The sequence below is a fragment of the Mus pahari genome, chromosome 15, assembly GCF_900095145.1.
Source record: "Mus pahari chromosome 15, PAHARI_EIJ_v1.1, whole genome shotgun sequence".
Taxonomy (NCBI): Eukaryota; Metazoa; Chordata; class Mammalia; order Rodentia; family Muridae; genus Mus; species Mus pahari.
This window is the reverse complement of record NC_034604.1, coordinates 20719979-20732729: the sequence shown is the minus strand read 5'-3', so window position 1 is coordinate 20732729 and position 12751 is coordinate 20719979. Positions and strand designations below refer to the sequence as shown.

At 43.2% G+C, this 12751-nt stretch overlaps 1 protein-coding gene across 4 annotated transcripts in view; it reads right to left on the bottom strand.

Annotated features, from left to right (window-relative positions):
* The window catches only part of Fhod3 (formin homology 2 domain containing 3), a 421297-nt gene that overhangs the window by 25792 nt on the left and 382754 nt on the right, over positions 1–12751 (bottom strand). For all 4 annotated transcript variants that reach the window (XM_021214495.2, XM_021214497.2, XM_029547105.1 and 1 more), the window contains one exon: positions 3708–3866. In XM_021214495.2, coding sequence (XP_021070154.1) covers positions 3708–3866 — 159 coding nt within the window. The remainder of the gene's footprint in view (positions 1–3707; positions 3867–12751) is intronic.

Sequence of the window (12751 nt, the reverse complement as noted above, 5' to 3'; positions counted from 1 at the left end):
GGGAGGGTAGGTACCCCCAGTATCTAGTGTATTAGCTCTATGTCCTATTGCTGCTGTAGTAACAATGTTGCTCAAATCAAGTGGCTTTAAACAACCTAAATTTATTCTCTCATGATGTCCAAAATTAAGGTGGTGGGAGGCCCATGCTTTCTCTTTGAAGGCTGGAGAGGATAACGTTCCATTGCCTCTTAGCTTCTGATGTTCAACATGATCCTTGGCATCCCTTGGATTATAAGAATGTCCCTTTAATTTCTGCCCCTGCCATCACATGGCTTCCCATTCCATGAATGGATTCATGTGACCTCTGATTCAAGTGGTACCTTCATCTGTGTCCAAAAGTCCCTCCTCTTACAAGAGTCAGAAGACTGATGGCCCATTTTAATAGAACTGCCTTTCCCAGTGAGGTCACCTCCTGTATTAACATAAACCTGGCAGGGACACTGTATGTTAAACCAAGTACATATTCCAGTGGATAGTTTTTCTTGCAACTGTCTCTTCTTCCCATAGCATAAAGGTATATCTGGCATGCTGGGCTCCAAATCTTGCATGTACTGTATGCTCAGTGCCCTCTCCTCTACCCAGGAGAACCTAATACTGTGGCCAAGCCTTCCTCTCTGAACTTCTCTGCCAAAGGCTCGTGTTCTTTCTAGAGTTAGGCTTCACAGGTTCCATCTATGTTCAAATTATGCAAGCAAGAATGTGCATGAACAAACCTTAGACGTGGAAGGCTTCTTGCCAATAGAAGAACGGGACACCCAGTATCACAAAGCAGTGTCCCCATACTTCTCATCCTTACCCCGATATCTCTAGGTTATACGGGTGCAAATCTGTAGGCTGTCTAGTAACTCCTCCCCCTTTCCATCATCATGATAAGAGGGTTCACCTGGTACCATCTGGCACACACTCACAGAAGGAGGAGAGCATGACCATGTGGAGGGACAGGAATTGTTTCAAGAGAAATGTTGAGGTTTGGTCTTTTGCTATGTATTGTAATGTTTAATATTGGCCACCAAGACCTAAGTGCCCCCAGGGACAAGATAATCCCTACATAGACCTAAGTGATGCTATGTAATTTTGCCCTCCCCCAAGTCATCCCTGATTGGTGAATAAAGATACCTACAGCCTATGGCTAGACAGAAGATGTGTGTGGTTTTGAGGTTCCCATACTTGAGGTCAGAGGTGGGGGGGCTATGAGGAGGGAGAGAGAAGAAAAGTAGGATATAGATATATTATAAAAATGAGACAAATAGGGGTAGATTATTGAATCTACTCTTAAACCACAAAACATCTTATAGCCATAATCTTACACTGGTAGAGATCCTTATATTTTGATATAGAATTGAGGTTATATTTTGTTACATTGGTACTGAATTTTGTATAATGATACACACTTAAGGTTTTAATTAATATAAATCTTTGTATATTGATATAAAATTTAAGAATAATTTGTTAAAACATAATATTTATATGTTTCAACTCTTATAAAGGTGTTATACCTATGCAACTCCTTTAATAATAGAAGGTTTAATTGTAATCCTTTTAATAACTGCTATTACAAACCATTTAGGATAAGTAATGAAAGTTAATAATCAACTAAACTCGTGGTCTTCTCAGATACTAGCCTCAATTAATACAGAAATATACATCCTGGTTTATATAAAAAATAGATAGCTGGGGACAGGCAATGTTTGACAATTCAGATATGCTATGGATAGGTAGATGGTCTTCAAAAATCTCAGAGACTCACAGAATGTGGAACTTAACCATAATTTTATTAATTTAAGGGCTTTTTGACATTAACACATGTTAACTCCTGGCAATGCCATATTAAACTTGTAAGAAGATGATGGGCACCAAAACCTCCATATGGAACTGCTTCAATTATGGCAACATAGCCACTGGGCAAAATAGTTCCCTAAATTAACCTGCAGACAAAATGCTATCAAGAAATGACAAATAGATGCAGAACAGTTGATTGGCAAACTCTGCCGAGACACGGTAAAAAGCCTTTCATATTACTGCTTCTTATAAGGTCTGTCAGTTATCCTGGGCCAGAAGGCTGAAGATAGATGCTCCAGCATTAGAGAGCATACTAGGGACTGTCCAGATGGTCAACTGTCTCTGTCACTTCTATGATTTTTGGAAGCTGCATCCCAGCAATTCCTGGGAATAATATTTATTCCTTCTCAGGTCTCTGATGGGATTAAAGACTAAATAGTCATAATCTTACCATAAGCTTAAATTGTTTAAGATTTAAGAAGATGTTCTAAGTCTAGGAAGATGTTAATATTATAAATTAGGATAGAAATTAGAATAGAAACTGATTTAGATACAGAACTCTAAACTCACCAAGACAGAATAATTGTTTCCTAATTGTTCCTACTACATATTGTTTATTTTTTATAAGAGAAAATGCCTTTTTATTTAGACAAAAAAGTGAGAAATTATTGATGTTTGGTCTTTTACTATATATACATTTGTAAGGTCGAATACCGCACCCCCAAGGCCTGGTTGCCTCCAGGGACAAAAGAATGTGCACATAGACCCAAGTGACATTATGTAACCTTGTACCCCAAATTATCCCTGATTGGCTAGTAAATATACCTACAGCCTAGAGCTGGGCAGAAGATAGGTGTGGTTTTTTGGGGCATTCCCAAGCTTGGGGTCAGAGGCAAGGGACAAGGAGGGAGAGAGAGATGGAGGGAGGAGAGATGCAATGGGGTAGATGAGCTATGAAAACATGACCATAAAGGCTGACCAATTAGAATTAGGAACAGCCCAGATGGAGCATACGAAGTTATAATTCATGGTTATTGATGAGGAAGTAGATTCTAATAGCTTAGAAGACAGGTGTCTGCTCAGCGCTAATGCTATAAAGGCTTATTATAAATATAAAAGTTATATGTCTTTTATCTGGAAACTGAATGATCTAAGGAAGGATAGAAACCCAGATTCATGATTAAATATGAATTATAAACAGAGAAATATTCTCTACTGGGCAATCTACCTCTCAGCTTTCTCTACCTTTAACAGATCAGCAAGCATGAACGCCTCAGCTAACTTGTTCTGTTCTCCAGATGATACAACAAGAACAAGAACAAGATCTCTGGTTTTTCTTTTTTTTTTTTTTTTCTTTTTAAACATAAGGTCTCATATAGCACAAGCTGGCCTCAACCCTATGTGTAAGTGAGGATGACCTTGTACTTCTGATCCTTCTGTCTCCACTTGCCAAGTACAGAGACTGCGAGCCAGTACCAACACACACACTTTTGGTAGTCCTAGGGATGAAACCAGGGCTTTGGGCATGGTAGGCGAGCCTCATCTCTAGCCCCAAACCACATCTTTTTGTAGGACCAGAACAATGCCCTTTGTGTGGCCTTCAGCACCTAATGAAAAGGTACAATTCATAAGTCTTTCTAGGTATATGTAACATGGCAAGGAAGGAGCCCGAGGCAGGATGATCTTCTTCCATTCTGAGGTAAGCAATATTTGGTTAGAGTTGAGGCCGATCAATGAGCCAAGATCTCTGACCTTCTTCACAGGGAGCATGACTTGTTGCCCCAGCCCAGAATAAACATCTAAGAATCATTAATATCTTTCAGAGTTCAGTTGAGTAAAGAAGATTGCAAACCACCAGAGTTACATTGAATGCAGCAGTGTAACGCACATCTCACTACACTAACGATTCTTCATGGAACTTGCCTTACCTCGATTCCTTCTTTGTTTAAGGCATATTCATCAAAGTTCAAAATGGCTATCTTAATTGTCCTTGGAGGGGGCAGCACCGTCAGGCCGATGTTGATGGCATTGCTCCTCTTGGAATCCAGCACAATGATCTCCTGCCGTTTACCATCTGCAGCTGTTTTCTTGGTGATAAAAAAGGAAAATCAAAAGATAAATGTGTCATCCCGGGCTTCACTCCTTATTTAGAAGTAAGAGCAAATGGTCCACATTCAGGACAGGGAAGAACTGGCTGCCACTCCACTCAGGAGAGAGAGGGGGGGGGGGGGAGAGATCAGGGCTTAGGTACTCAGTAGCCTCCAAGCATGGGTCAGTAATGGAACTTCACAAGTCAGGCACATTACAAAATAATACTGATTTTCCTTCAATAGGAAAAATATTTTGTGCAAGAGCAAAACCTGTCTCCTTCCCCCAGCAACCCCAGCCTTTTAAAATTCCTTTCTTGTGTTCTGTGAAGTGGTAGGATGCGTCTTGGTTGGCTCAGTGTATACAGTGTGCCTATAGCAGTGAATGCCCAGGCTGAGGAGACAGGCTGGTAAGGACATTCAGCATGGCTGGTCTGTCAGCGTTTTGGTTCATGGGTCTTCTTAGAGTCTCCCCCACTATTTAAATGCCCTACACTCTTCAGACTAGAGCACCTCCATCTTTTCTGTATGTTTAACCATTAAACAGCTGCCTGCTACAGGACAGGGTGGGGCCTCCTAAGGAAGAGAAGAGAAGAGAAGAGAAGAGAAGAGAAGAGAAGAGAAGAGAAAGGAAAGGAAAGAAAAGAAAAGAAAAGAAAAGAAAAGAAAAGAAAAGAAAAGAAAAGAAAAGAAAAGAAAAGAAAAGAAAAGAAAAGAAAAGAAAAGGCATGTACCCTTCAAAAGGTAAGAATGACAAGCAGGTGCGGAGGTGTTCTGACATCCTCACAGAACTATGAGTTACAGCTTTCACAATGGCATCAGTGTCTCTCAGAAGTAGACCCTTGGCCTCCTTCATCCTTGCAGCTAGCATGGGGCTAGCATATGACTATTTGTAAGCCTTTGAAACGTAACATGCGTGTCCCTTTCCCAAACTCAGTTGTCGGCCTCCTAATTTCCAAAGGGATAGAATCTACTATCAGAGGTCAGAGCTTTTGGAGGTATCACAGTTAAGATGGGGTGGGAAGAGTGGATTCCTCACAACAGAATTGGTGTTCTTACAGGAACACAGCAAGAAAGAAGCCATCGGAAAGGCAGAAAGAAAGCCCTTGGCAGAATTAACCTGGCTGGCATCTTAATCTTGAACTCTATATCCTCAAGAACTGTGAGAAATACATTTCTGTTGTCTAAGCCACCGGTAATGTGATTTTTAAATAATTATATTTATTTTTATGAATATGAATGGTATGCCTACAGGTATGTTTGTGTACTATGTGTAAGCCTGGTACCCGTGGAGTTAAGAAGAGGGCACGAGTGCCCCTGGAACTGGAGTTACAGGTGGCTGTGAGCCACTGTGTGGGTGCTGGGAATTGAACTCTAGTCATCTAGAAGAACAACAAAGGGAGCCATCTCTCCAGCCTGGTGTACGGTACTTTATTATGGCTGCCTCAACAGATAAACACAGGATGTGAGGAGCTAAGCCAACATTTGTTACCTCCAGAGCTAGGACATAAGTTGTGTCCACTTTTCCCCTCAGCTGTCAGGAAGTTATATGTGGGTGGCAGTGGAGGGTAGTGGGAAGAGACCGGTTCGGCCTCTACAACTGCTCAGGTTCCCCTTGGCGCAAAGGCATCTGGGAGGATGGCTGTTTTGAATCATGGAACACTCTTATGGTGGCAAAGAAGGCAGGGTGGCTCTCTTAAAGAAAACTGCACCGAGTGATGGTGTGTGCTCACTGAGCAAGGATTCCAACAGTAGGTCAGTGTTACCTGCTGAAAAGGCCAGGTCTGCAAGAACTGATTCTCCAACTGGGCCCTTAAGAGTGTCTGGGACACTGTCAGTCCCCCAGGGATGAGCCATTCTGCTCAGGCTGAGAGCTGTCAGGGATGAGGTTGGATAAGGCTATATCCTGAAAGACCTCACAAGCCAGTATGGGGGGGGGGGAGCTCCAACCACACCCTGCAGACAAGTACCCTCTGAATGGCTGCTCTGAAGCTGTCTGTGCCCAGGAACAGATGAGCCACCTAATGGAGCTAACACTAGAGCTGTGGGCTATCATGGAGAAATAGGCTGGTCCTCTTAGGCCCTCCCAACTCAACAATTTTATTTTAGGTCCTTAAATATGTGTTTGGGAATAAATATACTTAGATTTCCTCATGAAGAAAATAACTGAAAATATCCCAGCCCAGGGAGGGGACAGTGGAGATATATTTCATCCTACCAGTTGGTTTTTTTTTTTTTTTTTTTTTTTTTTGGTTTTTTGAAACAGGGTTTCTCTGTATAGCCCTGGCTGTCCTGGAACTCACTTTCTAGACCAGTCTCGAACTCAGAAATCTGCCTGCCTCTGCCTCCCAAGTGCTGTGATTACAGGCGTGCGCCACCATGTCCGGCCATCCTACCAGTTCTGTTCTATTAGAGAACTCTAACACAATCTGTCTTGATGATGATGATGATGATGATGATGATGATGATAGTAATAATAGTAATACTATCAAAATTCTAGTAAGATTTGTATATGGCTGGTTTTGTGTGTCAACTTGACACAAGCTGGAGTTATCACAGAGAAAGGAGCCTCTTTTGAGGAAATGCTTCATGAGATCCAGTTGTAAGGCATTTTTTCAGTTAGTGATCAAGGGGGGAGGGCCGGGCCCCACCCATTGTGGGTGGTGTCATCCCTGGGCTGGTAGTCTTGGGTTCTATAAGAAAGCAAGCTGAGCAAGCCAAGGGAAGCAAGCCAGTAATTAACATTCCTCCATNGCCTCTGCATCAGCTCCTGCTTCCTGACCTGCTTGAGTTCCAGTCCTGACTTCCTTTGGTGATGAACAGCAATGTAGAAGTGTAAGCTGAATAAACCCTTTCCTCCCCAACTTGCTTCATGGTCATGATGTTTGTGCAGGAATACAAATCCTGACTAAAACAGATTATTTAAAGATAGAAAAAAATCTAAAGTTAATAAAAGACCATGTGCATTTTAAAAGTCAATGATATTCTTTAATTTTTTTTACATGTATTCATTTATCTGTATGAGTGTTTTACCTGCATGTATGTATATCTACCATGTGTATGCCTGGTATCCTTGGATGTCAGAAGAGGGCACTGGATTCCCTGGAACTGGAATTATGGATGGTTTTGAGCTACCATGTGGGTGCTGGGAACTGAACCCAGGTCCTCTGAAAGAGCAACAAGTGCAACTTCTGAGCCACCGCTCCAGCCACCAGTGTTCTTTGGTTATGCGCTAATAATCTGTTTCTGAAAGTCACGTAGCTCTGTGTATCTCCAATCAGCTAGTCTGAGGCAGCACAGGCAAAAGATGGGAAATGCGGCACCGCCACATGGGAAAGGGTCTCACAGCACAGCCCCAGTCACTCTCACTAAGACTAAAGTCTCAGACCAATGCCTGACATGAAGGAGTGACAGCTAGTATGTAGCCAGAACAGGAAACAAAGTCAAGACGAACAGAGAGTGAGCAGTCAGCCTGTGGAGGATCCACTAATGCCCCTCCTTCTGAGGAGAAGGTCAAGGAGAAAGCAGGGACAGAGGAGGCACAGGGGAGAAAGACCAGGGCCACACTTAACAAGACCTTCTATTCCTGACTGCTGCATGGTTTGTGTCTGCTTCTACCAACAGTGGACTCAAGACATCAATGGGTCATGAGATCAAAGTCAGAACACAGGCAGGAGAGCCTAGGATCCAGCCCAGTTCTCCAACAGTTTGTTTTGTTTACCCAGTTTCAGTCTCACAGACAGGATCTTTCTAGGTTGTCTCCTAACTTACTCTGTAGCACAGGTGGGCCTCTAACCCAGGATCCTTTAGAGTCCCTCAGTGTCCAGACATGCGTCACCGCATTTGAGTACTAACAGTTTCTTTCCCAACTGGTCGCTTAGTCTCCGTAGGCTTATTTATCACCCCTCCTGGATATCCTATTTCCTGAGGAACTTGTAGGGGCCTAGTTCCCAAATGAGAACTTTTCAAGGAAGAGTGTGGAAAGGACATACCCTGTGGAGGGCCAGGAGGCCTCCAATGCCATCAGTCAGCTCTGGGCCACAGGAGGGGTGGCTTCAATCTCCGTGCTTGCACTAAAGGTTAAAGACAGCCAACCTCTGTCCTCCTCTTCAGCAAGTTTCAAGAATGGTCGGGATGGGAGGAATGCTGGAACAAAGTACCTGCCATCCAGGGCTCCATGCACAGAGCACTTAACTACTGGGCGGCCGAACATAAAAACAGGGCTATCTCCCCTGTGTATCTGCTTTTGCATAGTAGGTATGCAGCCCGGTGAGGGGAATGGCTGTGGGGCTGTGTTGAAACAAGCTACTTTCTCAAGTATGTCCAGAAGGGTTCCAGGGAGGAGGGACTTGTTCATTTAAGAAGGGAGGGACCCTGAAAAGTCTCCAGGCTGTTTTAGTTCCAAGCCTATTAAACCGAGTTCCTCCTTTGAGAGCCTATATAGCGCCTCTTACCACCCCCAAGCCCCCAAGATGATCTCTGGAGACAGGCCTCAGGCCTGGGTGCCATGCAAGGCTTTTTGTTCATTTCTTTTGCACTTGACCAAGAATGATGCCGAGAAGGGACGAGGTGTCTAAACAGCCAAGATGGATGAAAGAGAATTGGAGGTTACCCTATATGCCCAGGGGAACAGCGACCTCATGGAGAAAGGGCAGGAAGGAAGACAGGAACATTCAGCACCTTACTCGCAGGTTGTCCCAGAGGGGTGAGGGTCTGGTGTATAGGACAACAGAGATGAATGTCTTTAGAAGGAGATTTCAAGAGACAGCACACAAGTGCAAAAGAGGCAGCCCCTTGGGCAGACTGATAACTGCCAAGGCTCAAGCATGGGCCATGACTGATAACGACAGCCCTAGAGTCAGATGGAGAACCAGAAGCCTGAATGTCCAGTGCTTCCCAGAGGGTAAAGAGTGACACAGATAAATGCAAGTCTCTGGAGCAGCTAAACCATGCTTAGGCTTAGCTGAAATGGGTGCTTAGTGGAAACACAAGTGGCTAATGCATCCTGGGCTAGAGATGTAGAAACTGGGTTTGAGAGTAAATCAAACCATTATCCCTAGAAGCTGCAGGTAAGGACTCAAACTTGACTCTGAATAGTTATGGAGGGTGTAAGGCTACATCACATGCAAGTATATGATCACACCGGATTTCAGCCAGGATCCTAGGGAAAGGAAAAGGCCCTCCCTTTGCCTCTGAGCTTCATAAAGCAGAAAGATGAAGATTCAAGCAGCAATGAGAAATGTCAGAAAGGCATTTATACTCAGTACAGAGTCTTCATTAAGCTTAGCATTTGCTAAGATGCTGACACAACAAATCACCTCTTTGATTCTTCCCCTTGCTGGGTATAGAACCCAGGGCCTTGCGTGTTAGGCAGATGCTGTACTACTGAGCTATGTCTTGGGCTCACCCGCTTGATGTTTTAAAGAGTCATTTTATTAGGAACAGAGGATCAAAATGTTTAGAAAGTGAAACATTGAAAACACTGAACTTGTCACCTCAGAAGGGACTACAATTGAAAATAGAAACCCATCTAAGGGTATGATGTCTTTGGAGAACTCCCCAAGTCTTGGAGAAGGCTGCTGAATCTGAGAGCACTTCCATGAAAGGCAACTGGCTTCTGCATGAGCTGCTTGGCAGCAGGTACTGGAGACCCTGGGTCTGGGTCTGGCTTAGCCTAGCCATTCTGGAAGTGGTAAATCATGCCTGGAGACTCCCTGCTGCTCACTCCTGCCAAGAATGACACTATGGGATATTTCAAGACTCTCCCTTGAGAAGGTGACAGTTACAAGGTTACACGTTGCAACGATACAGATGTAGCAAGGATGAGAATGCTAGAATTTTTTCTAATCCTTCCATGAGAGTCATAAAGAAATACATAGCAAAGCTTTCTAGCAAAACAAACAAAAAGCAAGGTCTACATAAAGGCAAAAAAAAAATCTTTAGTTAAGAATAAAATCTTTAGTTGGCATGGTGGTGCATGCCTCTAACCCCAGTACTCAGAAAGCTGAGACAAGGGAATTATTTTGAGTTTGTGGCCAGTTAGGGCTTATGTAGTAAGACTCTGTCTTTAAAAAAATGAATGGGGGAGGGAATAAAAGAAAAAAATTATTTTACTTCAGAACAGGCTTGCCTTATTATTAAGGGTGAAGGGTATTAGTGTCTCATACTTTTAAGACTTTGATACCTGAAGCCAGTTGGACACTGGACATCCTGTGTTTTCCTATCCTCATAAGCAGAAGCTGTAGTGAGTCTCTGTTACCAACTGTGGTAGCAGCCCAGGAATAAAAAGCTGTGTTTCTAATCCCTAGGTAGAATTTGGGCTTTCTAGTGTTATAACGACCATAACAAACACCCTCGTATCCCAGATGTGCATGGGAAGCGCAGACATCTTTCCCTGTTCTCCAGCGAAGAGGCCAGACCAGGGTGCCGCTGCGGAAGATGGTCAGGAGGCTGTGTTCATGTGTCACTTTAAAGCAGATGCTTGCAAACTCTGTGTCTACTCCATAATCTAAGATACTTCAAAATCCCCCAGCCTAGGCCTGGACAGGTGTGCAGACCCATAACCTCAACACAGAGGAAAATAGCCGTGAATGTCATCTGCAAAGTTGAAGCCAGCCTGGTCTACACAGGCTGGTTAGGGCTACACGGAAACAACAAAACAAGCAACATCACTAAGGTTGAAGCTTATACCCTGGCCCATTAAATCACCATCTCTGTATTTCTTTTAAAAGTCTATGTAAGTAGTTTCTGATATCCTAAGAAACTTCAGGGTGAACAGAGTGTGGTAGTTTAAATGAGAATGTCAGGCACTTGAATACTTAGTTCATAGTTAGTGGTAGCGTTTGGGTAAGTTTAGGAGCTGTGGCTTTGCTAAGAGGACATGTGTCCAGAGTTAACCATTCCTAGTTAGCTCCTGCTTTGTGCTGGCAGTCCAAGATGTGAGCCCCCAGCTTCCCGCACTGCCTGCCACCTCATTGCTCTGCCATCATAGATTTGAACCCTCTCTAGAGCTGTAAGCCCAAATAAACTCTTTCTTCAATAACTTGTTTTGATTATGTTTTGTTGCAGCAACGGTAAAAGGTAACACACAGAGCTAAACAAATTGTCGCCAAATCCATCTGAGACCCTTCCCCAAATGAACCCAAGGAACCATAATGTCCCCGAGAGCAAAACCGAGTCCTCTCCCTGCCACTCTCCGGCTTTCTCCACTCTTGTCTTGGTCCGGTAGCTTCCCACTGAGAAGGTGCCCACGGAGAGTAAAGGGGTTTTCAGCCCCTTGTTGGACATAGAATTGGGAAGACCATCTTGCAGGGTTCTTCATGTCAAGTCCACGTGACTCTCTGCCCTGAAGTAATTCTCTGGGATCACTTGAACATATATTACTGCATCTCAGAGCAGCAGCAGAAATACACAGTAAGGCTTAACCCAGGGTTTCTGTCTCCACACTACCCAACGAGCAACATCCTATAAAAAGATAAATGTACACATCTGCTGCCAAGTCAGAAAAGTGGGTTCTGTTTCACTATTTATGAAAGAAAAAAACAACCCAGGAAATAAAGGCATCTTTTTGTTCTCCTCATGATTATTAAGTGGTCCCCCTGGCACTGGCTCTCATGAGTGACTCTTTGGGGAGGGCACGACTGGATAATCAGAGCCATACCCTATCACTTTGGTCTGGTGTTAGTTTTCCAATAGAAACTAAATCTAGCTCCCTTTGTTTCGTGCTGTCTTGTGAAGTTGATTTCATTTGTGTTGTAGACTATGTGTTTAATGAAAAACTTCTCATGAGCCAGGGTTCGGAAGTGGCTGTATACAGCTGTGTTGTATGAAAAATCATAGTCAGTGATTAAAACCAGGTGTAGAATTAGTTATATGGGAATGGGTAACATATACAAAAAGGACTCATCTCTCCAAGGTGGTGATGCTATAATATTAATTTGCATTTTCACCCCTTATAGCATTTTGAAAATTAGCTCTGGCTAACATTTCCTTAAAAAAAAAAAAAAAAAAAAAAAAAAAAAAAGACAACCAAGCAACGACAAAACCCTCAAAGATATATATGCTCCTAAGTTTCATTGCAGAACATTCTGGAAACAATTTAATAAATGTTTCAGTTTTGTTGTCTCTCAGTGTCCCTAGGGGATTAGTTACAGGACCACCAGAGAGTACAATAATTCTCAAATGCCTTACATAAATGGATTTTTACATATTTTGTCCATAACCCTTAAAATCCTCTAGAGTGTTCTAAATCATCTCTGGATTATTAATATTACCTAGCATAATACAAATGCCATGTACTAGCTGTTGTATTGTTTCAGAAATAAGGACAAGGAAACATTCTATAAATGTTCAGCACAGATACACATTTTTTTTTTAAATGGGTTCCATCTGCAGTGATGCAATCTTAAAATGCTGAACTCACCAATGTGGAGACTGACTATTCCCTTATGTCCCTGCTCTACCAAACATGGAAACATTTAGCCATTAGCAAGGCCTTAGATTATCTGAAGAAGTGTGCACCCTACTACAGGTAAGAATAGAATAGAACTCTGGGGTGCTGAGAGGATGGAAGCCAATAGCTTATCACCAACCATATCAACCACAGTGAACCCAAGAGAAGAGGGAAATGGGTGAAGTAACACTCATTTTAAGTCTTCTCGTGGCAACTTAATTTTACCATAAAGGAAATTAAACATGCCTCCACTACCAACCTGCCTCCCTTTTTATTCTCAGTCCTGGGGCAGCCTCACCCAGCAACATTCAGGGCATGAGCTGCTGCAGGAAGGGAGCAGCTCAGCCAGTCAGATGAGTATGGGATGGAAGGAGGAAGGAGGAAGGAGGAAGGAGGAAGGAGAGAGAGGGGGGGAGGAGGGGGAGGGAGGAAG